At 34.4% G+C, this 27,943-nt stretch overlaps 2 protein-coding genes and 1 long non-coding RNA gene across 5 annotated transcripts in view; all 3 read left to right on the top strand.

Moving 5' to 3' along the window:
- LOC107550258 (choline transporter-like protein 2) overlaps nucleotides 1–593 on the top strand; it is a 19,125-nt gene extending 18,532 nt beyond the window's left edge. For 2 of the 3 annotated variants that reach the window (XM_016231502.1, XM_016231501.1), the window contains exon 22: nucleotides 131–593. In XM_016231502.1, coding sequence (XP_016086988.1) covers nucleotides 131–291 — 161 coding nt within the window. In that variant the 3' untranslated portion in view covers nucleotides 292–593. Of the gene's footprint in view, nucleotides 1–93 lie in introns of all 3 variants that reach the window. The other variant, XM_016231503.1, reaches the window with a different exon arrangement.
- A 3,603-nt stretch (nucleotides 594–4,196) lies between these two features.
- On the top strand, nucleotides 4,197–20,548 carry LOC107550259 (ral guanine nucleotide dissociation stimulator-like 1). The gene is made up of 17 exons (XM_016231504.1): nucleotides 4,197–4,528; nucleotides 8,525–8,799; nucleotides 9,985–10,029; nucleotides 10,289–10,458; nucleotides 11,466–11,590; nucleotides 11,675–11,881; nucleotides 12,023–12,126; nucleotides 13,452–13,536; nucleotides 14,293–14,364; nucleotides 14,462–14,548; nucleotides 16,020–16,052; nucleotides 16,416–16,537; nucleotides 16,874–16,966; nucleotides 17,072–17,195; nucleotides 18,203–18,487; nucleotides 19,886–20,000; nucleotides 20,171–20,548. Exons 1-17 carry the CDS (start codon nucleotides 4,505–4,507, stop codon nucleotides 20,314–20,316), a joined length of 2,112 nt encoding a protein of 703 aa, XP_016086990.1. The 5' UTR covers nucleotides 4,197–4,504; the 3' UTR covers nucleotides 20,317–20,548.
- A 3,369-nt stretch (nucleotides 20,549–23,917) lies between these two features.
- Nucleotides 23,918–25,859, top strand: LOC107550239 (uncharacterized). The gene is made up of 3 exons (XR_001604636.1): nucleotides 23,918–23,942; nucleotides 24,029–24,089; nucleotides 25,573–25,859. It is a non-coding gene; the product is annotated as an uncharacterized lncRNA (long non-coding RNA).
- Nucleotides 25,860–27,943: the final 2,084 nt, after the last annotated feature.

The raw sequence follows: 27,943 nt of genomic DNA, 5'->3' as shown, positions 1-27,943 counted from the left end.
CCTCCTGGGGTTTTCTATTCAACACCTTCATATTTTAACATCTGTTCCTCACAAACCCAATTTCACATTTATCATACCTACACAATTGCTTTGTCTTTACATTACTAAACATCACTAACACCACACAAAGGTGAAGACCTTGAGCGCAATGACGGCTCTGCAGCGCGGCCGTATCGCATGACCACAGAGCTGTGCGACATCCTGATGAAGGACGCGGATGCGGCTCGGACCCCTACTTCACGTGACGAGACGATGCAGCTGACGGCTCCCGACAAAACAATGGAAAACTAATGCAAATTTGTAATTATATGTGGGAAAATAATCTCATTTACTGAATGGTCACAAGGTTCAATCATACCTGCGGTTCATTGAGTTGTCAATCATTCAGTAATTGTGTGTTAAGGGACTAAATAGACTGTCAGGGTAAATGATCTTGAGAATAACATTAAAAAAGGAATTCACAAGCTATTTTCTTCAATAATGTGACGTTTATCCAAGTGAAACAGGGTATTAAATCATAAAAAGGTTACACTTTACGATAAGGTTCCTATTGTTAACTTACTTAACTACTTGGATCACGTTAGCCAACAATGAAAAATGCTTCTAAAGTAAAAAATAAAGTAAAATCTTAATAATGTTACTTTAAACAGTAGCTAATACTGATTATTAAAATCAAGTGTAATATGTGAATATTAATTAAACATGAGCTAACAATGAACAGTTGTATTTTTGTTAACTAATGTTAACAAAGATTAAGAAATTCTCTAACAAATGTAACTCATTGTTAGTTTACGTTAGTTAATTTATTAACTAATGGGACCTTATTGTAAAGTATGGAAGCCCGTTTCTGCCACTAAATAAAAAATAAAACAAGGTAATGCCTACTGCAGACTGGTATTTCGTATCATATTATTTTCATTTATTATTGCATTCCTAAACGCACTGGTTTGTAGCGCAACATTTATTTTTATGTTTTTTACCGTTTATCACGCTTTTTTAATCTAGTTACTTGGATAAAACTTTCACATTTTCAGTCACCCACAAGGTGGCGTTGTTGACCAACTATACAGAAGTCGATCTATTTTTTTTGCAGGAGCTCCAAACTACAGCAGATCTGTGGCTATAAGCCAGTTGCCTTTTAACTCACTTTAAAGAAATTATGTGTTAAAGATGAGTTTTCTCTTGATATGAGTATTTCTCATGGAGAACTGCAGACTGGTATTTCGTATCATATTATTTTCCTTTATTATTGCATTCCTAAACGCACTGGTTTGTAGCGCAACATTTATTTTTATGTTTTTTACCGTTTATCACGCTTTTTTAATCTAGTTACTTGGATAAAACTTTCGCATTTTCAGTCACCCACAAGGTGGCGTTGTTGACCAACTATACAGAAGTCAATCTATTTTTTTGCAGGAGCTCCAAACTAGAGCAGATCTGTGGCTATAAGCCAGTTGCCTTTTAACTCACTTTAAAGAAATTATGTGTTAAAGATGAGTTTTCTCTTGATATGAGTATTTCTCATGGAGAAATATTTTACTTTAGCCTTTTTCATAGGGCTAAATAATGTAAAATCATTTCATGATTACTTAATACTACAGTTTCTCTACGTGTCTTTGTCCTCATAGTAGCTTAGCTAATGAAGCACACATGTCTCTACCAGTGTGTAAAATATTATTTGGCAAGTAGCGGCTAGATCAGATGATCGGCAGTGAGGACAGTAAGCACGTCACACCAGTCCCACGGGACCCACACTGAGCTCTTGGCCTCCGTTGTGCACCAACCAGAAAAGCCCTTCCCTCAGGCGCTTCATCTCAAGCCCTGAAGTTTATGAGGATATAGAAGTAATATTTAAAATATAAGATTTGCTGTCAGAGCCTGCATAATATGATTGGTACACAGAAAATCTAAGTGTATTTTGAAATATACATTTTATTTAAATTTTATACACGTATATAAATACAAATTTTATATAAAATCCATTGAACCAATATAGCATATATAGCAACTACTGATGCATTTAATAAATTTCATGAAAATACATCAGTAGCTGCTGTCAGTGCCATAATATTAGAGTTCAATATTATATATATATATATATATATTAATGTCAATGCCATAATTCTCTAAAATTATGGCACTGACAGCAACTGCATTATTTATTATTTAAAAAAAATTCAAATTGATTTTGTGTTGAGACATTATCATTATCTATATACATCTTGATATATTAGATATATAAGCAGCCTACCCTATATATAGGCAATGTTAATATTGGGGAAAAAATGGCACAAGTAGTGGTATAATATTTATTTATTTATTTATTTATAAAAGTAACCTTTTCATGAATGCACGTTTCGTTCAGGTCAAAAGAAGTTACTCTAGAAAAACCTCACATGCATAATTAAAAAAAAAAATATATATATATTAAAACATAATTTGAGATTGGAAAATTCCACCTGCTCTCATAGTAGCTAATGAAGCACACATGTCTCTACCAGTGTGTAAAATATTATTTGGCAAGTAGCGGCTAGATCAGATGATCGGCAGTGAGGACAGTAAGCACGTCACACCAGTCCCACGGGACCCACACTGAGCTCTTGGCCTCCGTTGTGCACCAACCAGAAAAGCCCTTCCCAAAGGCACTTCATCTCAAGCCCTGAAGTTTATGAGGATATAGAAGTAATATTTAAAATATAAGATTTGCTGTCAGAGCCTGCATAATATGATTGGTACACAGAAAATCAAAGTGTATTTTGAAATATACATTTTATTTAAATTTTATACACGTATATAAATAAAATTTTTATATAAAATCCATTGAACCAATATAGCATATATAGCAACTACTGATGCATTTAATAAATTTCATGAAAATATATCAGTAGCTGCTGTCAGTGCCATAATATTAGAGTTCAATATTATATATATATATTAATGTCAATGCCATAATTCTCTAAAATTATGGCACTGACAGTAACTGCATTATTTATTACTTTTTAAAAATTCAAATTGATTTTGTGTTGAGACATTATCATTATCTATATACATCTTGATATATTAGATATATAAGCAGCCTACCCTATATATAGGCAATGTTAATATTGGGGGAAAATGGCACAAGTAGTGGTATAATATTTATTTATTTATTTATTAAAGTAACCTTTTCATGAATGCACGTTTTGTTCAGGTCAAAAAAAGTTACTCTAGAAAAACCTCACATGCCTAAAAAAAAATTTAAATAAAAATTATATATATATATATTCCTACTACTTGAATCACTTCTGTTTCAGTTTTTATAACCATTTCTTACTATGTGTAAGTAAGTTGTTGTTTTTTAGCATGTAAGTTTGGCAGTGCTATTTTTTTAGGATTACTGATAAACTACTGTCATTTGATTTGTATTATTTTGGTTTGTTATTTATTTTAATTTTAGTTAAATTGTCTGAATTTATTATGTCTGTATAGGTCTTTTATTAAGTGTTACTACTAATTATTTTAATACTTCAACAAACTAAATGGAAAGGAAATGATATACATATTGAATTTATAAATGTGTATGTACATATACAGTATATACAGTATAAAGGTTAAGTTTTGAAATTTTGTTGTATGCATTTGTCATTTTTATTTAGTTTCTTTATTTTTAAAATGTGTATATATATATAGTATTTATAAAGTTTTAGCTTGTAGTTTTGGATCTGTTTTTAGTTGTTTTAATACTACAATTGATTGCTTCTGTTGTCCTCATTTGTAAGTGGCTTTGGAGAAAGCGTCTGCTAAATGACTAAATAAAAATAAATAAATGATAGCCTATTATTAACTTCGCGTTCTCTTGAGGAGGTAGGCTACCTTTTACATTTGTACATGTAAAAAAAACATGATGTGCATATCACAAACAGCCTCAGTGTTTTTTTTTTATTATATTTAAGATGAAAGTTTAGCTTGACAGAGCCATGGCTTGCGCTTGAGAGGAAGCTCAACAGATTGCGCCTTGCAGCTTTCAGTCAGAAACTCGATTTAAAGTCATTACATTTTTCGCATATTGCTTATTGAATATACTATCAACGTTATAGCTTTGTGTCGTCGCTTACAGTGTAGCCTAAATGGTGAGATGCTTCCTTCTTTAACGCCTCCCACTTTACGATGCCCTTATGAGCGCAGGTGAAACGACACATTAGTGCGATCTGTCTGCCTCAAAGCAAGGATGTTCTACCCTGATGTGTGTGTTTATAGGCGTTTCTGATAGTTAGAGAGAATTTGCACGCTAATAATCGTTTGATTTTATATCCATGATAATCGCTTATTATTCAAAAAGTTTGTTTTATGTGGAACTGTAAGATGTTATAAATAGCGTAATGACTTTAATGTTATATGCAACTCTCAAAATGTTTATTTTCTAGCGAAATGCTTTTATTCTCAACAAGGCAACTAAGTTTTTCCAGGCTTTTATGGTTATTTATGAGGATGGGAAGGATTATATGATAAAAGCATCCTCGTAGAAATGGGAAAATGGGAGTTGACAATGGTAAGACGATGCATTATTTATTTCTAATGTCTGTTTTTGAATGATAAGTACTTTATAGTTGCGCGTAATGTAAGTGTGTTGTGTATTGAGTTGTATGTGTTGAATGCAGTGTGTTGCTGTGGCCTGAATGCTCTTTAAATAGAGTAAGAGATCGTGTTCAGAAAATGTGCTGTCCCAGCACCTGACAGATATACATCAGTGCTGACAGACGAGGCCGTTCAATGTGGGGCAGAGAGAGGGGCTTGACGTTACTGTGTTCAACTACATTGTCATAAATCATAGCTCGTCGGGGCAAGTTGTCACAAAAGCTATCAAAAACTCAATTCCACAAATGTTTTTTTCTAGTAGTGGGTTTGGTCAAATGATCTTGCATAAAGTGAATATGTAGAGCAAAAGTGAATCATTTTTGTCAATATATTTTTTGTATAGGCTATAGGCAATGTGTGTGTGCTAATGTGGTTTTACATAAACATTAAAAAATACATTAAACATAGTGCCACATAAAATTACATTAAACTTATATTATGTTGCATAAAATTACATCAAACTTCTTATAAGTTTAATAATAATAATGTTTAATTTATATAGCGCCTTTCCCAAGCTCAAGGACGCTTCACAATGACAAAAGCAAAATGAACAATAATTTCATACGTAGCTGGACAATAGACATTTGCCAAGTCCAGAATGTGCGATCGCAGTTGCATATACCACCGTAATAATGCAGAATCATAATCACAAAAACTGCAAAAAAATAAATAATATAAAATAATAAAATACAAATGTTTTTAAAAAATTGTTGTAATTTTATGCAATTTATTTATTTTAATTTCTGTCGGTCAAAACAGTAGATTTATGTTTTCCCAATTGTCTCTTGCTTGCACTTTACATATTTACATTTTATTTATTTATTTATTTCAATAGACCATAGTGCATTTTAAATTATTATAAAAAAAAATGATATATGTATATATAGAGAGAGAGTATAATATTGAGTGTATCTTATAGAATATACTGTATATTTTTAAGACACATTGCGATATGACTTTTGTTTATTTATTTAACATTTGATGGGAAACCTGTTTTCCATTTTGTTTCAAGCTAATATTTAGTTCAATATCTAGAATCTAGATGAATCAAGTGAAAATAAGTTCAAAACCAATAATTTGTCACAGTTGATTTATTAAAGTTTTTGTCTGCCAAAACAGAAGTTAATTTTTTTACCCAATCTTTCTGTACATTTATTTATTTATTTGTTTGTTAGTTAGTTTGTTTGTTTGTTTGCTTGCTTGCTTCAATAGACCATAATGCATTTTAAATGCATATCAAAAAATTATTATATATAGAGAGAGAAAGAGAGTATAATATTGAGTGTATCTTATAGAATATACTGTATTTAAGACACATTGCGATATAATTGACTTGGTTTTGACGTGAAACCTGTTTTCCATTTTGTTTCTGTCACATTTGTCTCATTGTGCTAACTAACTAATCATCAGCAGCCAGCAGTTTGTGCCCAGTGGTGTGTGTCATGTGCCTCTATTTTGTGAGATTTGGCCTGGTGAATGTGGGCAGCAGACATTAAGCCAAAGTAAATGACTTAGTCAGCAGCACTTCCAGTTCAGCTTTTGTTGAACAGCTTATTTTGTTGAGGGGAAAAAATTCTCATGTGCCAGTTCTGTGCTTTACTGACAACACACATGGCCTGGAGGGTTTGTTGAGCATCAGAAAGCAGACGTTATTCTTTTGCTGGTCCTTGAGTAATAGCCAGTTTCTCTCGTGTCCTGCTATCTGATGGCAGACGCCCATGACCTCGTGTGATCGAGTGAAAAATGTTATGAATGCGTCTACAGTAACCATTAACGTGCGGTTTAGAGGAGATATAGAGCTGAAAGAGCACTGAGAATGGGTAGGAGCGTAAAGATAAAATGATTTAAGGATGTTTTGAGAGACAGAATCATTGTGCCTGTCATATTATGCAGCTTTAATGATATGCTTTTTATGTATAATGATATGTGTTGTGTCCCAGGCTGAAAATACAAGGTCCCAGGTGCATGTCCTTTGAACTGAAGTGCTGTTCCTCTTGAGCTGCGGACAGCTTCTCATTAGCTGTAGTGTTTGTTCACTGGAATAAATCAAAAGACGTTTCACTTTGTTTATTCGTCAGGAAAGACCCATGTTATATTCCGATTGTGAGTTACAATAGCTGTAGTTATGAGGCAGACATGCTGTTTCAAATAGCCACTGCCTTAAAAACAAGAGTTTTAAACTTTGCTGGCCACCCAAAACACCCTAGCGACTGCTATTATTCCTTTTTCAAGCACTTTGGATTTGAGCAGTAGTCTCTTGTTTTGCTTGCCTGTGTTTTCACATCTTCAGCTCTCGCCTTGTTTATCCTTGGCAATAATGGGCTGTAATTGATAGTTTTGAGTGTCACAGCAGCTCATAATAGTAGTTTATGGTGAGCACATAACCCACTCTCAGCAGTGTATGTGTGTGTGTGTGTGTGTTTGTGTTTGTGTGTGTGTGTGTGTGTGTGTGTGTGTGTGTGTGTGTGTGGATGTGTGTGTGTGTGTGTGTGTGTGTGTGTGTTTGTGTTTGTGTGTGTGTGTGTGTGTGTGTGTGTGTGTGTGTGTGTGTGTGGACTTGCCATAATGTTAGTCACATCAGCTGCTCGTCAGAATGACTCTTTGTCCTCATGTCTGTGGTTTGCAAATCCATGCTGCTTTTAGCTGACAGGATTGTATAACTGCCCAGTGTTGTTATACAAATAGTGCATTATGGGTAGTGTTTTTTGTTGATAGTATTTGATTTAGAATATAGCTCATCCATTTAGGTGCTATGCTATAGTTTGCATTAAGGTCTCTTGCTAAACTCAAATGTTTGTAATATGAAGATTTTAAAATGTAAGAATACATTAAAGTTTAGGGTCAGTAAGATTTATTTATTTATTTATTTACGTATGAATATTTTTATCCAGCAAGAATGCATTAAATGGATTAAAAGTGATGGTAAGGACATTTATAATGTTGCAAAATATTTCTAAATAAATGCTGTTCTTTTGTGCTTTCTATTCATCTTTTAATGCAGAAAGAAACGTATCACAAAAATGTTTAGCAGCACGGCTGTTTTCTACATTGATAAAAATAATTGTTTATTGAGCAGCAAATCAGCATATTAGAATGATTTCTGGAGGATCATGTGACACTGAAGACTGGAGTAATGATGCTGAAAATTCAGCTTTGCTCACAGGAATAAATTACATCTTAAAATATATTCAAATATTACTGTTTTTTTACTGTAGTTTTTAAACTCTGGAACAAGTGTGTATTTTACTGTAGGTGTTGTAACTTGGTGGTCACTATTTCTATTATGTTTTCACCATAATTAATCACATATTTATGTCAGATATTTAATATAATATACTAAATATAATATCTTGTATTAATATATTATACTAAAGATATTTAAAAAATAATTATACAAATAATTCCCTCCAAAATGAAAATGCTTTAATTCTTTAAAGAAACTCCTTTTCTAATCTAAACTAAACAAAACAAAGCAAACAACGAACAACATCAAAAAACAACAACAACAACAACAACAAAACAAAACAAAAAACAAAAACAAAAAAAACCCAAAACAAAACAGAAGTATAGATTTGGAACAATGCAGATAAGTAAAAAAAGAAAATCGTAACATTAATTTTTTGGTGAACTACTGTAGCCTATTATTAATACAGTATTATTATTATTAGTAGTAGTAATGTTTTTATCACTACAGTAATATTTACAGTATTATTATTAGCAGTAATGTTTTTTATCACTACAGTATTATTATTAGTAGTAATGTTTTTTATCACTACAGTATTATTATTAGTAGTAGTAATGTTTATTAGTAGTAATGTTTTTATCACTACAGTACTATTATTAGTAGTAATGTTTTTTTATCACTACAGTATTATTAGTAGTAGTAATGTTTTTCATATCTGTGGCAAAGGAGCCTGTTCAGGAGTGGGGTGAGGAGCATGAAGATGGGGCGGTGTTTGGGATCACCCTGCGCAGAGAGCCGGTTCAGCAGTCGGCCGATCCTACAGAGGCCTTCGTTCAGTACCGAACATGTAAAGTACGCAGGTTAAAAGCGGCTACGCTGGACAAGCTGGTCTCTCACCTTCTGGACCCCTGCTGTCAGGAGCAAGACTATGGCAGGATACTGCTGTCCACGTATCGCACCTTCACTAGCTCCAACAAACTCATCGAGATGCTCCTCCAGAGGTGTGTGTTTAGACGTGTGCACATGCAAATGTGAGTTTGTGATGGCCAGCTGCATTTGCTTATCTCTAGTTTGTGTGTTGTTTTTTTCCCCCTACATCAAGATACGTCATCACTGACCACTTCCTTGAACTCTGTTTCCATTGGTCATCTCTGAGGGTTCATGGCTTTATATACTTATCAACCTTCTTTATGACGTTGAAGAAGCCCTGCATATATTAATTATGCAGTGCTTAATGATATGTGATATGACTTGTCTGAAAACACAGCTCGTACCTTGGGTGTTGGTTAAATCTTGCAAATTAAAAGCATCACTTTTAAAGTTTGAAGGATGTTAGACCAATACCATATACACCTAATTACATTTATTTATTTATTTATATGTTGTATATGCAGTGCTTAATGATATGTTTCACATATTTGATTTAACACCTGGTTTGTAAAAGCCTCTTCATTAAATCAGCCAGACAAATTACAGAATAGATATGACTTGTCTGAAAACACAGCTCGTACCTTGGGTGTTGGTTAAATCTTGCAAATTAAAAGCATCACTTTTAAAGTTTGAAGGATGTTAGACCAATACCATATACACCTAATTACATTTATTTATTTATTTATATGTTGTACTATTGTACTATTTTTATTTATCACACTTTATTTATTTGTTACACTATTTTTTATTTATTGCACAATTTTTATTTATTACGCTTTATTTATTTATCACAATTTATTTATTTATTTGTTTGTTGCACAAGTTTTTATTTATTGCACTATTTTTATTTATTACACTTTATTTATTTATTTATTTGTTGCACAATTTTTATTTATTGCACTCTTTTTATTTATCACACTTTTTGCATTTATTTTATTTATTGCATTTATTTATTAAGCTTCTCTAGTAAATGTGTCTTTTAGATATTTTTTTTACTGGAAAACAATGCAGGTAGGTACTAATAAATAAAGGTTTTAAGCAGTTCTGCATCAGTCTTTATATCATTCTTGAACATGTAAAATATAAAGGTGTGTCTTGGTAGTTTGATTTATAGCTACCGTCTCTTTTTACACTGTTTTGTCGAGACGGTTCTATGACAAGACGTCTTCAAATAATTAAACACAAACAGTCCTGGTAATGTTTATACATAAATAGTATTTGTAAAGAACTGTACTTTTTCATTTTTTTCCTAATAGGGACAACCTGGCCTCTGCGCTTGACAGCACCAATTACCCTAACAGGTAAAAACATACTCTGATAATATGATTTTTGTCACCTTTAACCTTTAATGTGCAGTATACTAAACTGTCATTGTTGATTTACAAAGCTGATGTGTGTATTATACACACACGTCTTATAGGCTATACAGTATATTATAACTGTATATATATAATTATATAAAACACTGTGGCTCTGTAGTGCTGTGAATTTGTACAGTTTGTGTAAAACAGTTTTGAAAATACAGCTTCAATATTTTCTTCTTTCCTGGTTTCCTCACAGCTCTTTGTGGACTGTGCTTCAGATGTGGTTGGAGGAGTACAGTGATGATTTGAGGGATGCTCCCATGCACTCGTCCCTGCGTCTCATGTGCTTACAGCTGAGAGGACACCCCGCTTTCTTCCCCCTGGCCAAGCACTATGAAACGCTCCTTAAGAACTTCCAGGCTGAAGGTCATTGTTGGATAATCTATTGTGGATTATCACTTTTTTTATTTGATGTGCTCATCAGTCAGCTATTGTTGTAGGCTGAAAATGTTTATTTGCAAAACCAGATAACTCCCTTTTTTAATTTTCAAAAATCATGGTTCTTTTATGTTATCATGTTTTTATTGTCAGCTAGTTAGTTATTTTTACTTAATCAAAATAACCCAACTACAGTTTGATTGAGATTAATTGGAATGCACAATGAAAAAACATGATTTTTTGGAAATTGTTAAAAACTTATCTGTTATCTGTTTTTGCAAATTAACTCTTCATTTATGCGGTTCGTTTTGATTCTCCTATTCATCAAAGAGTCCAGAACAAATGTATCACAGTTTCCACAAACATATTAATCAGCACAACTGTTTTCTACATCAATAATCATCTGTTTCTTGAGCAGCAAATCAGCATAGAATGATTTCTGAAGGATCGTGTGACACTGAAGACTGGAGTAATGATGCTGAAAATACAGGAATTAATTACACTTTAAAACATTTATTTAAGATTGTAATAGCATTTCACAATTTGCCTGTTTTTAGTGTATTTTTGATCAAATAAATGCAGCCTTGGTGAGCATAAGAGGCATCTTTTCAAAAACATTAAAAAAAGCTTACAGACCCCAAACATTTATTTAGTGTATGCATATATATATGTATTTTTTTAACCATATTTAATATTACCTTATATTATGTAGTATTCTTTTTGCAGGTCACTTACTTAACTAGTGCTGCAGTGTTACAAATGGATGTTTAAATTCATTTTATTTATTTGTGTTTTTGAATGTACACATTTTTATTTTTACAAATGCACAAATATTCTATATAGTCTCTCAGTTATATAGATAGATTGGATTATATATTGAGAATTATTGCTTTTTTTATTTGATTTGCACATCATTTTAAGTTTTTTATTGCTATAAAAATGTGTGTAGATCAACATTTAGCCTCTTGAATCAGTGTCTTCTGATGTTGTGGCAGGTGGTCCAGTTGATCAAATAGAAGAATCAGCCTTGAATAAAGGGGTCTATGAGGCAGATATCCTGGCAGATTTCATGGGTTTCTCTGTTACGGGTGTTGCTGAACAGCTCACGCGAATGGACGCTGTGAGTGCAAGTTTTTATTCTTTGCTTCTGTGCGACTCCTCATGTTCATATAGACTTGTAATGTTGGTGTTCCTGATGTTGTAGGACCTGTTTATGAAGGTGGTCCCTTTCCAGTGTCTGGGCTGTGTGTGGTCTCAACGGGACAAGAAGGAGAACCTCTCACCCACTATTTGGGCCACCATCGCCCAGTTCAATGCGGTCACCAACTGGGTCATCACTTCTCTGCTTCGATCCTCGTCGTCTGTCACGCAAAGAGCCAGAGTCATTGAGAAATGGGTTGGGATTGCACAGGTTCGCTCTTTTTTTAGAGACAGCTGCAGGTTTAAATGATCTTCAGTGTTTCAAAGTCACTCTCGTGTTTAGTCTTTTTAAAGACTCTTTCACAGATCATGTGAAAAACTGTGTTAAAGAATGACTTTTCTTTTCACGCAGGTGTGCAGAGAGCTGAAGAACTTCTCTTCTGTTAAGGCCATTTTGTCTGCGCTTCAGTCCAACCCCATCTATAGATTAAGGAAGACATGGGCTGCTGTCAGCAGGTACAGATACACAAATCTTATGGGCTTTTATAGTCGCTATAGTCAGTGTTGGGGAGTAACTAGTTATATGTCACAGAATTATGTAATTTACACTGAACAAAATTATAAACGCAACACTTTTGTTTTTTGCCCCCATTTTTCATGAGCTGAACTCAAAGATCTAAAACTTTTTCTATGTACACAAAAGGCCTATTTCTCTCACATATTGTTCACAAATCTGTCTAAATCTGTGTTAGTGAGCACTTCTCCTTTGCCGAGATAATCCATCCACCTCACAGGTGTGGCATATCAAGATGCTGATTAGACAGCATGATTATTGCACAGGTGTGCCTTAGGCTGGCCACAATAAAAGGCCACTCTAAAATGTGCAGAAATTCTTTGGTTATGCAAACCGATTGTTGCCTTTTGTGTACATAGAAAAAGTCTTAGATCTTTGAGCTCAGCTCATGAAAAATGGGGGCAAAAACAAAAGTGTTGCGTTTATAATTTTGTTCAGTGTAATTACAAAATAAATGTAACTGTAGTCTCTTACAGTTACTGAGAAATAATGCGTAATTACGGTTACTTATGAAAATGTTAACAATTAAAAAGGGGGTTACATCTGAATATTTTCACACACACGTACAGATTTAATTGAGTTCTTTCCCAAATTGCATTGACTGCTCTAAAATATGACACAGGGTTCAGGAGTTTAGGACACATGCTCATTTAGTTCTGTTTGATTTCCTATTTAAGTTATTTACTTTAATTTTTAAGATTAACTGTTTTTTCCAAAGCATTGTTAGATGCCTGTCATGGGTATGTCATGATTTGATTTCAAAAGCTATTATGATTTTAAATCCGTATGTAACCTCAGAACGATCTCACAGTAAAAAGAGGTGCTAAAGTCTGATTTTGTAGTGGCTGTGATTTAAAATGAAATCATTGCAATCTTAATTCAAGTGATGAAGGATTTTGAAAGTCTACGGTAAGTGCTACTGTAAGGTTAACCCGGACTGCTTTAAATGTTTGAAAAAGATTAACAGTTAAAAACATTTGTTAGAAATTTAGAAAAGTAATGGAAAAGTCATCCAATCTGATCAGTTACTTTAATAAAGTAATTGAAATAAAATAGTTACACGACTTATTACATTTTAAAAAGGGTAACTTGTAATCTGTAACCTATTACATTTCCAAAGTAACCTCCCCAACACTGGTCTCGTATAGCTGGTTTTGTTCTCTATATAGTTTTTTTTCCAATGGCTTAATAGAAAACCTGAGCCATTGGTTGAAAACATTAAGGTTAAGCCGTATTTTGTTGTAAACCTCTGATTCTGTATCTCTAGAGAGGCCATGTCTGTCTTTGGGAACCTGTGTGAAACGTTCCCAGATGAGAACTGTGTTCTGACCAGCCGAGAAATCTTTGTGGATGTAAGCTATGAACACATCAGTTTCAGTATAATTTATATACTATCATAGTTTTTATTAATATTTTACCATTTTTGAATTAGCTTTCATTTTTACATTTTCAGTTTTTAATTTAATTTTTTGTAATTTTGTAATGTGCATTTGTCAATTTTATTAGTGTTTTTTTAATTTTTATAATTTATTTCAGTTTAATAATGTTAGTACTTCAGTTTAAACCTCTTTACTTCAGTTGGTTCACAAGGCAACATTTTCAAGTTTTTTATATAATATTTATTTCAGCTTTATTTCATTTACAAAAACGAATAGATTTAGTTAACAATAGCAGCACTGGGACATTGTGCTACCTGATGAAAAGATCCCACAAATCAATATGTCTTGAATAGACTTTGCTGTCTTTATCCAGGTTTTTTAAATCAGTTCGAGCGGTATGTGAATTTAATTTAGCGTTCTTTTGCAATTTCAAGTGGAAGACATTTGATCTCACATTTGGAGTTATTTTCTCTCTTAATCCACTTATGATATTATGGACTGAGACACAGGTGATGTTTGTTGTCTGTTTGACCAGAGTGTGCTGAGATTATCAGAGCAATGACCTGATCTCAGAGTTCACATGAAAGCATTGTTCTTGTGATCGATGAACAAAAAACAAAGGGCTCAGTTTTGACTGTTTTACCTAGTATTTGTTTATGCTATGTATTTTTATCATTATTAGAGTGTCACCTCTTAGTTTGACTACATGCTATTTCTCACATATTTTAGGATGGGAGTCAAACTGACATGGATAACACTACCACAAAAACATCCAAGAGATGCCCTCTAACGAAACAGATGGTAAAGATGATGACAGATGGCACTCTTTTTCTGTTTAATAATCAGTGTTTTTGAGTGATGCTGTTCAGGTGATTAACAGCAGAGTGATTTCTTACAGAGCTCAGCTGGAGGGACGGTTCCATATCTGGGGACATACCTTACAGTACTGACCATGCTGGACACTGCCCTACCGGACACTGTGGAGGTGAGGCTGGAATCAGAATCATGTTTGTTTAGAAATGACTGAGTGCTTGCCTTTGTTAGTGATGCTCATGCAACATATTACATTTTCATTGCTTAGTAAACACCTAGCAACTCCCTAGTAACCATACACTAGCACAGAATGCACTAAATACACCCTAAATACTATAGCAGCCACACAATTGGGCACTGAAATCAACAGGACACCACAGTAGCTACCTTGCAGCCACTTAAAAATGTCTTAATGGCTGTCCAGAACAGGGTTTCAACACCCTAGCAACACCTTAGCAACAGCTTAGTAAGGCGCTAGCAACACTCAAAATACCTCTGGCAGAGAATGTGCTGAAAAACACTCACAGAACCCTAATAGCTACATTATTGTGTGCTTAAAACATACAGAACACCCTAGCAACATCCCAGCAACACTCAGAATGCCTTTACTAGACTGAATACCCCTAGCAGAGCATGCGCTAAAAACACTCAGAACACCCAAACAGCCATATTATTGTGTGTTAAAAACACATGGAACACCTAGGGTGTGTGCAACTGTCTTGCAACCACTTAGAAACATCCTAGTGACCATTCAGATCATCCTAGCAACACCTTAGCAACACCCTAGCAACACTCAGACTACTAGAAGAACATGTGTAAAAGCCACTCAGAATATCATAGTAGCTGCATTACAATATGCTCAAAAGTCATGCACACCACCACCCTAGCAATGCTCTAATGACCAGCTAGAACGCCATAGCAACACCTTAGCAACACCCTAGCAACACTCAGACCACTCTAGAAGAAAATGTGCTAAAAGCCACTCAGAACATCATAGTAGCTGCTTTACACTATGCTCAAAAATCATGCACACCACCACCCTAGCAACGCTCTAGCGATCAGCCAGAACTCCCTAGCAACGCCTTAGCAACGCCCTAGCAACACTCAGACCACTCTAGAAGAAAATGTGCTAAAAGCCACTCAGAACATCATAGTAGCTGCTTTACACTATGCTCAAAAATCATGCACACCACCACCCTAGCAACGCTCTAGCGATCAGCCAGAACTCCCTAGCAACGCCTTAGCAACACCCTAGCAACACTCAGACTACTCTTGAAGAAAATATGCTAAAAACCATTCAGAACATCATAGTAGCTGCATTAGAATGTGCCTAAATATCATGCCCAAAACCCTAGCAACACTCTAGTGACCAGCCAGAACACCCTAGCAACACTCAAGTGACCAGCCAGAACACCCTAGCAACACTCAAGTGACCAGCCAGAACACCCTAGCAACTGCATAGCAACTAAGGGAAAAAAGACAATAGCAGACACCTAGCAACACCTTGATGTTTGCATCAGTCATATTTTCTTTTGAAAATGTAAATTAATTATTTTTATATCCACTTTTCATTTGGTTGCACATTTGTCGCAGAATTGTCATTATGTATCATTTTGATTTATTTCTGTTAATACTATTAACAGGGTGGCCTCATTCATTTTGAAAAGAGGAGACGGGTGAGTACTTCTCTTTCTTTATCTTCTTAACTGTCTAATTAAATGTACCCAAAGTGAGCCATCTTTGTCCAGATGTTGTTGTTGCTATAGATTTGGTGTGATCTTAAAGAGCCCATTCTGAACAAATATGAAGTCCTCTGTGAAGCGGCGGTTTGACGTTGGCGCCGTAGAGATAGCCTTATGTTTACAGAGCACTCTCTTCTTCTGAAGGCGCACACTGATATTAATCTTATGACTGATTATTTGTGCAGGGTGTGTTACTTAACAGTCGTGGCTTTGTTCCTTGTATTCCTCTTTAATCTTTTGCTCTATGTTGCCGCTTTGCCTCTTCGTTTCACGGGAATTACTCGCACTGTTTTGCAGGAATATGAGATTTTAAGGCAGATCCGTCAGCTGCAGGCATTGTGTTCCCAGTATGTTTTACCTCATCATCCACAGATTGCTGCCTGGCTACAGAGTCAGAAACTGCTGTCGGATCAGGAAAGGTGAGACTACAAAAATATAATATAATTTGTAATAATATAAATATAAACAGACACAAAATGGAAAACAACAGAATGAAGTGTAATCTTACATAACAGAACAAAACAGTCTTAAAAATTGCAAAATAAATAAAATATCAAATAGAATACAAATATAAAATATTTCAAATATAAATAAAAAAATAAATGAATGAATTAAAAAATAATAGAAATCTGAAGTTGATGTATTTTACAGCCTGAAGTTTCACAAATAATTTTTAAAGAGATTCCCTCCAAAATCTGGCATGATATTACTCCTTTTCCTAGATTTGAATTGTGCTCATGTCTCCCTGTCCTCAGCTATGAATTTTCCAGACGGCTGGAGACTCCTCATGACACTTCTCCATCCAACAGCGGTTGGAGGCACCGAACTCTCGCCAAAAAGCTCTCATCGTGAGTATAAGTTCAGCTTAAACACCATTTTAACTTAAGTTTGCTGCAACTGTCCTGTCAGCTGCAAGCTTTTATTAGCATAATATAGGAGAAATCTGTTTGCAGGCTCTTATCAGGTAACGAGGGGTCCAAAAAGAACGCAGACCAGATCAGTGTGTCCTCGGCAGGATCCAGCGGCTCTGAAATTGAGGAAATATCCGCTTCTCAATCAGCGTCTTTTATAGCACCGGTACTTGTGTGTGAACTCATACACATTTACATTTATTCATTTAGACAGTTTCATTTAGTGGATTTAGACATCAGTAGGGACTTTCACTTTTTTATACATGTAGTTTTAATACACCTCTTTTCATATTTAGATATGAATGAATGTTTCTTGAGCAGCAAATCAGCATCTGAAGGATCATGTGACACTGAAGAAAGGAGTAATGATGCTGAAAATTCACAGCAATAAATTAGATTTTAAAATATATTCAAATACAATTGTGATAATGCTCCACAATATTACAGTTTTTACTGTGTTTTTGATCAAGCAAATGCCTTGGTGTGCATAAGAGCCATTTTATGTCTTTTAAGGTCATGGAGATATTATCACTGTTCACTTCTAAGGACTTTGACATCATTACTAAAGCTTCTGTCCTTGTTTTTAATATCCCATCGCTCGTGTTTACGTCGCTGCCATGACTCAAGCACAGCATTAAAAAAGCGTGCTGTGTGTCAGGAGTCATGCCCTCTGCACCGTATTCAGGGACAGACAGACGTCAGCACTTGAATGCTTCAAATTCTTGGACATTTTTGTCCTAATCGCTTCCATCGTTTGAAGCTGCTGTTCAGTTTTGAAAAGTTTTAATAACATGTTGAATGCTCTTTCACAACATTACATTCATGCATTCATGCTATATGCACTGAGGCTACATTTGAACAAGATTGAACCCATAACCTTGGTGCGTTCAGCAGCATCCTCTATTTTCTATGGAGCTAGTTCCATATGCTTTCATTCTTCTCGCATAATAAAATAATTTAAGCTCAAATCAACAAAATTGATGTCATTTTATCATTCAGTCATTATAATGACAGTTCAACTCTACATTATCTCTCACAAAGTTAAGTCACCTGGAATTGTTTTGATCTATATCTAATCATCCAAATCTATTTGTACCAGTACTGTTGCGTCACACTTGAAAATGATTGTGATGGTGCTGTCTCTAAAATGTGACTGTCTCCTCTCATCTCTAGTCTCTTTCCAGCTGTGGTCAGAACACTGAGGCTTTTCCCTTGTCTTCCTCTCCTGATTCCTCCACCATGTCTAGTTCATCCTCCAGCTCTCAGCAGGACCTCAACCTGAATCCATCTTCCTCCTCCTCCTCTTCAGCGTCAGCTGACCCGCACCTGGTCTCCTCTCACAAGCGCTCGGTCTCTATGACCTCCCTGCCCTTCTACAACAGACAGGTGGACGACTCGTGCATCATCAGGGTCAGCGTGGAGTTCTGCAACAATGGAAACATGTACAAGAGCATACTGGTGAGTATGGGACAGGAACAGCATTTTTTAGGACAGCTTTTCTCATTTAATAAGTCGTAACTAACTATAGATTTTGTACAATACATGTAATAATACATATTGTACAGCATCTATATTATATATATTTATACAATTATTTAATTATGTGTATGTGTATATATATGTATGTGTGTGTGTGTAAACAATTATTTAATTAATGAAATTATTAATTGAATATATATACACACACACACACATTTTAAAAATAATAATGATGACAATAATAATAATAATGATGATGTATTCTTGCATCTCTAGCATCAATATGGTTTGACATCATTTTTAATAGTTTGTATATACATACACAATTAAATTAATAGTTGAATTAATTAATAATAATAATGATGATATATTATAAAAATAATAATGAGTAATTCCTGCATCTCTGATATCTGACTAGCTTGATATATAATTGTATGATTATTATTATGTTTATTATATGTAAATATATAATAAAAATAATAAAATTAATGCACAAACTGGCCAGTTTTATATAGATCTAAGTATAAAAGATTGATAATGTGTTTCAAAATCTGTGACCTGGTTTTGTGAATGTTTTAAAATGTTAGTTTAGATTTAAAAAAAAAAACACCTCTTGGATCTCAGTAATTTGATATTATGGAAGAAAAAACCAGCTGTTTTTGGTATCGTAATGGAAATAAACTATCATAGAGATTGCTTTTCACACCATTACAAATGCTCTGCCAAAACCAAACAGGAAATTTTCTTTTAGATACTCTCTAAATTATTCATTTTATTCATCTATTCATTACACAGCCTAAGAAAATGCATTCATGCTTTTTAGATTTTTTTTAAAAAAACACCTCTTGGATCTCAGTAATTTGATATTATGGAAGAAAAAAACAGCTGTTTTTGGTATCGTAATGGAAATAAACTATCATAGAGATTGCTTTTCACACCATTACAAATGCTCTGCCAAAACCAAACAGGAAATTTTCTTTTAGATACTCTCTAAATTATTCATTTTATTCATCTATTCATTACACAGCCTAAGAAAATGCATTCATGCTATTTACGGGTGCAATTTAGCACCTTCTTTATTTGCTACTTCATCATCATCATCATCATCATCAAATGCATAATCAACAAGCTGTATAAAAGGTTGTTGTTTGTTAAATATAAATCTACCTCTTCAAATGATTCAGTGAGGATCATCATTCAAAACCTGTTCTTTGAGCAAACATTCATATCCTCCTCTGCTGAATATCAACTACTAAAGATTGTGGAATATTTATTTCATTTCTTAAGTTTCTGTAAATATTTATTAAAAAACTGGATGGTTTCTGTTCTTTCTCAACTGGCTTTTATGATTTTTTTTTTTCATGATTTCTTGCACAGTTGACCAGTCAGGATAAGACGGTCCAGGTGATCCAGAGAGCGCTGCAAAAACACAACCTGGAGGATGTTAGTGAGCAGAACTTCACCCTCGTACAAGTTCTGGCCCAAGGCAGAGGTACTGAAAACTCATTTAAACAAATAAAATGTGTCACTACTAAATTAGAGGAAGTTCTGAAACCCATATTTTTAAATTAAATCTACGAATGTAAGGTTAATCTTATGCTGTTTATTAAAAATGATGCACATATGCAATGTTTATAATTCGTATGCATATTTTTGTTGTAGAGTTGCATATTCCAGAAAAGGCCAACGTATATTATGCCATGTCTACATCAGCCAACTACGACTTCGTTCTACGTCGATGCCCAAAAGGCCAGCGGAAACAACTCATACGCTCTGTTTCACTGTCATCAGGACGAGCCACAAAATAACAGCGAATTCAGCTTTGATTCTGGAGGAATCATATTTAATGCAACAGTTATTGAAAACTGTCAAGACATGTCATCCAGACACAAATGGAGATGTCTGAGATTGAAAGCAAGTCATTTAAAGAAAAGAAAAAACAGCATTCGCAAGCTATATTTCTGGGTGAAACAGGATACTTAGTTAATGAGCTTCAAAGGAATAGTTCAACCAAAAATGAACATTTGCTCACCCTCAGGTCATCAAAGAAGTAAATGAGTTTGTCTCTTCATCAGAACAATTGGAGAAACTGAGCATTACATCAGTTGCTCACCAGTGGATCCTCTGCAGTGAATGGGTGCCGTCAGAATGAGAGTCCAGACAGCTGATAAAAATATCACAATAATCCACACCACTCCAGTCCATCAGTTAATTTTCTTTTTTTAAACGTAAAATTTTGAACTGTTGCTACTGATTAAAATGCGAGTCCTCTATCCATAATTTTGCACTGGAAAAGTAATTTTGTCTGAATCAGGAGAGAAATATGCACAGTTCAAGCACTGTTTAAAAGCAAAAAAGCAGTCCAAAACATTTCTAAACAAATACGTCTGTGGATTTTTGATGTGAGAGGACTACAGGGGATGGACTATTTCACTGGAATAAGTGTTATTTGTTGACTCGTATCTTGGCCAGAAGTGGCTGTTTAAAGTTAAAATGTGTTAATGACGGATTTGTTTATTACAAACACACAGCTTTTCACTTTTCAAGATGTTTATTGATGAACTGGAGTCGTAGATTACTTGTGGATTATTGTGATGTTTTTGTCAGCTGTTTGGACTCTCATTCTGACGGCACCCATTCACTGCAGAGGATCCATTGATGAGCAAGTGATGAAATGCTACATTTCTCCAGATCTCTTCTGATAAAGAAACAAACTCATCTACATCTTTGATGGCTTGAGGACGAGAAACATTTTAGCACATTTTTATTTTTAGGTGATGTATTACTATAAGCATGCATTTAATTGGATTGTGAAATGTTGAAATATCAGGGCTAGGTGACATTATTACATTTTGATGAACAGTTTGTTTCCTTAGAACAGCACGCACTAATGAACCATGCATGATAACACTAGGAACATGAAGTAAGTAAATAGCATCAAAGATGTTGACTGTAGGGCTCTTCAGTGGAAAGACAAATATCACGGGTTCAGTTTCATGAACTCATAACCCAGGCGCTTTCAATTGTTTTAAGTGACAAGAGACAGATAACAAAGACTGCACCTTCTTGAATTCCTCACATTCAGTGCAGCGATAATGGGATGAAGCAAAGTTTCTCAATGACCTTCAGCTCTCATTCTCTGACTGTTATAATGAGACAGCCTAACCAGATACACTGTACGATAATGCGCTAACTTTGAATAGAAACACAATCATACACCTAGAGGCCTGGGATGAGACTTTTATATAACTTGTATATAGGTCAGTGTCTATACAGACTGCCTGTGGATAACACATTATCAGTTCACAGTGTTCCTGATTACAGCATGATGATGGGGTGTGTGTGTGTGTGTGTGTGTGTGTGAGAAGACGAGCCACTTCAACAGGTGCAGTTGCATTCCAGAGACACACTTTCACATCCACTGTCATGTGTGATTTCATTTATATGTCATTTGATGAATCCATTTTGAAAAATATCATCATTTATTATTGAATGAGGTAGTGTGGCAGCATTACTGAACACTCAGTGGATATTTTTATACCATGTTTTATATCCTCCTTCATCAGCATCAAATTCAAGCAACTTGACTCCAATTAGTCTGTGCTTTTACGGACTTATACAAGCTCTTGCAGAGTAAAATTAAGAAGATAAATTATATTATCATTTGAATGTAGATATGTTAGTAAAACAGTATTTATATTAGTTAATGTTGAAAATGTTATATATATAATGCTATGTACAATATGAGATGGTACTTGTTTAACATTTTGCATTGATAATTTATTTTATTTCATTTTGGGTTTTTTATTTTTATTTTTGTTATATGTTAATTTTTTTTTATTATATATATTTTTTATTTTATTTTTTTATTTATATTTTTTATTTTATTTTTTATTTTATTTTTTATTTTATTTTTTATTTTATTTTTTATTTTATTTTTTATTTTATTTTTTATTTTATTTTTTATTTTATTTTTTATTTTATTTTTTATTTTATTTTTTATTTTATTTTTTATTTTATTTTTTATTTTATTTTTTATTTTATTTTTTATTTTATTTTTTATTTTATTTTTTATTTTATTTTTTATTTTATTTTTTATTTTATTTTTTATTTTATTTTTATTATTACCCCCCCCCCCCCCTGTATTCTGAACCCTGCAACATTTCACTGAAGGATTTGTGTCTGAAAAACATTGCATCAGTTTCTTTTGATATTCTGTCATCTCTCGATGTAAAACAGAAATGAAACGGTCGCCCATCCACATACTGCAATAAACCCAATCTACACGCTGAGCTGAGATGAAAGATGGTTGTGCACAGATTTATGGGGATTTGCTGTGATGTAAAAAGAGGCAATCATGGCACTGAAATTAGCTTTTGGAAAATGCTTTCCATGGCTGATTATGCTAAACAGTCTCTGCCACTTATAGCAAGATGCATCCAAAGTCACAATTGCACAATGTGCTAGGCACCTAAACATTCTTATATTGAACCATGATTAGCAAATTTAAAGCAGGTTTGTATCCAGTTTTGCATTTTGAAGACCTGACCACAGTATGGAGATATCAGTGATTTAGCAGACCATATGTGGAGAAATGAATAAAGAAATCTGCACTAAAAGATTCATGAAAAAGCTTTTGATTCTGATTCTGTGGAAATGGCACAAGCTTTGGCCTGTAAGCGGAAACCAAGATTAACTAATGTACTATACTGAACCAAAAGCAAAGGATTTGTGTGTCTGGGCTCCTAGACAGTCCAACACACTTTCACTGATTCAGACACGGCTGTTCTCTGCTTTGAATTATGGCCCGTTAACCCCCGGTAACTTGTTTTAAAAACTTACTATGATTTCTCATTCCCAGACTATGCTTTATCCTTAATTCACATCCCAAGTTAAAGTGTGAAATTTCTGTCAGTTAGCTCCTACTAGATCCAAAAAGCAACTTTTTATATCGATGGCCACTTATGGGCCTATATTTTATGATGCTATAGTAGATGAAAGTGACTTTTCTGTGACTATTTAAAAAAATAAAAGTATAGAATTATAGGCCCTATTGCTTTTTTCTTCTTCTTTTTTTCAATTCGAAATTGTTCCTCTGAGGGCTTAAATATGGCCATGTCCACCACCTAGGAGAAAAAAAACCATGCTTTGGTAAATCAAATCATGATACAAGTCATAAGTACGTAAAAATTAGGATTATGAGAAGTAATTAATTTGGGAATTAAATATCAAATTTATAATTGACTTTTTTAGAAATGTCGGTTTTTAAATTCATAATTACTTTTTTGTCAAATAAATCGAATTTTCATCTAATAATTGTGACATATCTCATAATTCCGATTTATATGATAAATCGTTGCTTTTAATGTCCAATAAAATTAACGCAAATTAATAAAAAAGACGCATTAGCATGGTTAAAGTGCCGAAAACTAATGTAAGTAGTAAAATAAATGGTGATTAGCTATAAAAGTGGCTGTTTATTAATGTAGGGTGAAACTAAATGTATTTGCTTTAATGCAGTCATGTCAAGTCAGTGGAGGAGGATGAACACAGGGCAGGATTGACCGGTGGCTGGAGGGGAGTCAGATGGATGCACATGTTGGATGATTTAGTGTCGTCTAGGTCTGCATGTAAAAAAGGAATGGTTTCTGGATTTCAATATTTAACAGCCTCAGTCTCTACTTGGCGTTTGTCCTCTAGTTCTGCCCAAATTTAAATGTCTCGACAAATCCTGAACACGAAGTTCTACCAAAATGTATTTAGTATTGCTACTACTACTAGTAGTAGTACTAGTAGTAGTAGTATAGTATAAAATAAAAGCAAAAGAAATATTCTAAATGGAATCATCAGCAGGATTCTCACAGTTACGAGAAGCTTAGAAATCTCAAGGAATTTCAGAAGTGCGAGTAGAGATTTCTGTACTCAAAATAATATTCTATACTCGGTTCAAGCGTTTCTTTTGATTAGAAATGTCATGCATGTTTGTGGTCTTTTTCTGCAGTTACACCATTACGCCAGTAAGTGGCGTCAAGTGACTGTCTTTGAGACGATGTGCAGGCTCTGTCAGTCTCAGTAACAACGGTCAGTTCAGTTCCACGTATTTATTTATTTGAAATAGAAAAGTCGTGCAATTTTATTGGTCAAAGTAACTCCAAAACATGTTGTTTATTGTTGCATTGTAAAAATCCAAAGGTGCTTTAAAGCGGTGTTTCTCAAACCTGTCTCTGGGACCCCCTCCACTACACATTTTGTATGTCCCCCTCATTGAACACCCAAGTCAAGTCTTACAGACTCTGCTGATGAGTGTGTTTGGATGAAGGAGATGAACAAAATGCAGTGCAGTGGTTGGGGATCCCCAGGACAGGTTTCCTCCAGTGAAGTTTTTGGTCAAAGCAGACTAAAAAAAAACAAATTTAAGTAACGTATTTTGGCCACTAGATGGCAAAAAACGTAGCCTTTTGAGAACCTTTCAACATTATGTAGTTACAAGTTGGGTGAATTTCTATTTTGTAATCTCGGTTTCTCATCTTTTTTTTTTTTTTTTCTTTTTCTTAGATTTTGGACATGTGGGTATTTACTGCTTACACTCTTAAAAATAAAGGTGCTTCAAAAGGTTCTTCAAGCGATGCCATAGAAGAACCATTTTTGGTTCCCCAAAGAACCATTCAGTCAAAGGTTCTTTAAAGAACCATCTCTTTCTTACCTTTTTATAATCTGAAGAACCTTCTTTCGCCACAAAGAACCTTTTGTCAAACAGAAAGGTTCTTCAGATGTTAAAAGTTCTTTATGGAACCATTTAGACAAAAAGGTTCTTCTATGGCATCGTGAAGCACCTTTATTTTTAAGAGTGTAGTACTGAAATCATGTCTTATCCTCAATACCGTTGGTGCATGTCGGGGAAGTTTTTAACTTTTATAGCAGAAGTGAGGTGAACATTTTTAAATGGAATAAAGAAAGAAACCATGTCAAACAGTCCGAGATGGGGAGAGAGAGAGCGAGAACAGCGCTGCATTCCAGCATGTTCAGTGTGTCTGGGTGGAAAAGACTGACTCACTTTCTGGCAGGTCTGTGGGGTTTTCAGTCCAGACCTTGCGCCAGACAAGACAATAGCAGGTCCTGAGTCAGTGCAGCGGGCCCCGAGTGGGAGCAGACGGGAATATTGAGCACCCCATGATTAATCGGACCCAGTGGCCTGACAGCTTTACGGTCTACACTGAAAGTGAGTGACGTGACAAAACTAGAATGATGAAATAGAGCTTTAGTGTTTCTTTGATTACCATGTTCTAGTTTTATTGTGCTACATTGTTCACTGTCAGTGCAGATAGGAAGTTTCAAACTAAACGGATCATTTTGACTGTAATCCATTATTGAAATGTAATCCGATCTAAACTTTAAGAAAACATGTCAATAATAATCCAAGGATGTAACCACATACCCTACTGTATAAAAGTTTGCAGTTTAATATTTTTGAAAGAAGCTTCTTCTGCTCACAGAGGCTGCATTTATTTGATCCGAAAATACAGTGAAATCAGTAATATTGTGAAATATTATTGTAATTAAATAAGTGTTTTGTTTTTTTTCCTCCCAGTATATTTTAAGATGTAACTTATTCCTGTGATGGTAAAACGTCATTACTCCAGGCTTCAGTGTCACATGATCCTTCAGAAATGATCCCAGTATGCTTATTTACTGCTCAAGAAGCATTGCTTATTATTATCAGTGTTGAAAACAGTTGTGCTGCTGCATATTTTTGTGGAATCCATTGTTTTTCAGGAAGTTCATAAGAATAGCATTTCTTTTGTATAGAAATCTTTTAATATTATAAACGTCTTTACTGTCACTTTTCATCACTTTAGTGCATTCTTGCTAAATGTAAGTATTAATTTCTTTAAAATCTTACTGACCGCAGACTTTTAAACAGTAGTGCATTATGGCTTTTGGGAGGGCTGAAGTAATTATTCAAAAACCAAAAAGTCATACCGGTTGAACTTTAATCTGAATATGAAGGACATCTGCTCCTATGTCCGTGGTATTAGTGGCCATTCAAAATCACTTTTAACTGATATTTATTTCTTATTTTTCCATAATTATCATTTGCACACAATCATAATTTCACGTTATTATAATCCATATTTGATTTTGTTAGCTCTTTACTGGAATTGGCTGGAAACAGCCTTAAGAAAACAGCTGTATAAAACACCAAAACAGTACAAGATAAATGAGTTTTATCGTAGTGACCATGATACATCTTTTCTTTGAATAAAAGTTTGAAAGCACAGCATTATGTCTTTACTGTCATATTTGATCAGTTTAATGCATCCTTGCTGAATAGAAGCATTATTTTTTAAAGAAATCTTACTGACCTCATTGTTTTGAACATTAGTGTGTGTTGTATGTTAATGTTTTATGTTTTTATTTAATGCTTCCTCATATACCCGTATGTGTATCATTTGCATAGATCTTCATATTTCATAATTTTGGTTATTAATTTTATTGTTATTAATATTTTAGTGGTTTATTTTAACTTTCCATATTGGGCTCTGAACCAATTTCTTTAAATTATAATTTATTCAAAATGTACTCCTTTGAATAATAAATAATAATTATTTATGCATTTAGCAGACACTTTTATCCAAAGCGACTAACAGTGCATTCAGGCTAAACATTTTTTACCAGTAATGTGTGTTCCTTGGGACTAAATTAAATTAAATAAAATGATCAAATATCAACATACACATTCAGAAAAAAAAAATACAAAACTCTCACTGGGGTGATACCTTTTCAAAAGGCACTTTTGTGTACACATTAGGTACTAATATGTACTTTTGAAGCACTAATATGTAGCTTTAAGGTACTAATATATACTGTTTAGGGGTAAATAAAGTACAAAGATGTACCTTTTAGCTTCAGTGACTTTGTACCTTTTTTTCTGCGAGTGTATAATATTCTTTCCCTTTTAGTCAGTCACGTTCGACGTTACGTCAGTCGTGACTGATGAATTGGGATCTTGACCGAGATCGAGTGTTAACTAAACAAGCCAATGAGAGTTGGCGTGCGTGTTTCGCCACGCGCACCCCGCCCCGCAGCGCGGGTATAAAAGGAGAGCACGTGCAAACGCAAATCAACTTTTCGCTTCGGAATTGAGCCTTTTCAAGACGAATATCCGCGCGTGTTTGCAGAAAACAGCTGTCGTTAGAAACCTCTGCGTGCTGCAGCTTCCATTCTGCGGTCTCGCCGCGACCTCCCCTGGGCGCTTCAGCACTCTCTCTAAAAGAGTGTTTTCCTTTCTAAAAAGAGCAAATTCTAAAAGAGACGAGCGACGGGCGTCTTTTTAAAGATGGCTTCCAGCTCGTGTGTTTCTGGATGTGGTCGCTTCCTGGCTTCATCTGATGGTCATGATCGCTGTGTCTCGTGCTTGGGCTTGCAGCACGCTGA

This window comes from Sinocyclocheilus grahami, unplaced genomic scaffold (assembly GCF_001515645.1).
Source record: "Sinocyclocheilus grahami isolate Dianchi unplaced genomic scaffold, SAMN03320097.WGS_v1.1 scaffold393.1, whole genome shotgun sequence".
NCBI classification, from domain to species: domain Eukaryota; kingdom Metazoa; phylum Chordata; class Actinopteri; order Cypriniformes; family Cyprinidae; genus Sinocyclocheilus; species Sinocyclocheilus grahami.
Note: the sequence above shows the minus strand (reverse complement) of the source record. Positions and strands in the feature narration are given on the sequence as shown.

Bases quoted from the DNA above. Each gene is read 5' to 3' on its own strand.
- LOC107550259 (XM_016231504.1), top strand. From the start codon at position 4,505: ATGGGAAAATGGGAGTTGACAATG. The intron at 12,127-13,451 runs GTACAGATACAC...CTGTATCTCTAG, and splicing joins ACATGGGCTGCTGTCAGCAG to AGAGGCCATGTCTGTCTTTG. The intron at 14,365-14,461 runs GTAAAGATGATG...GATTTCTTACAG, and splicing joins GCCCTCTAACGAAACAGATG to AGCTCAGCTGGAGGGACGGT.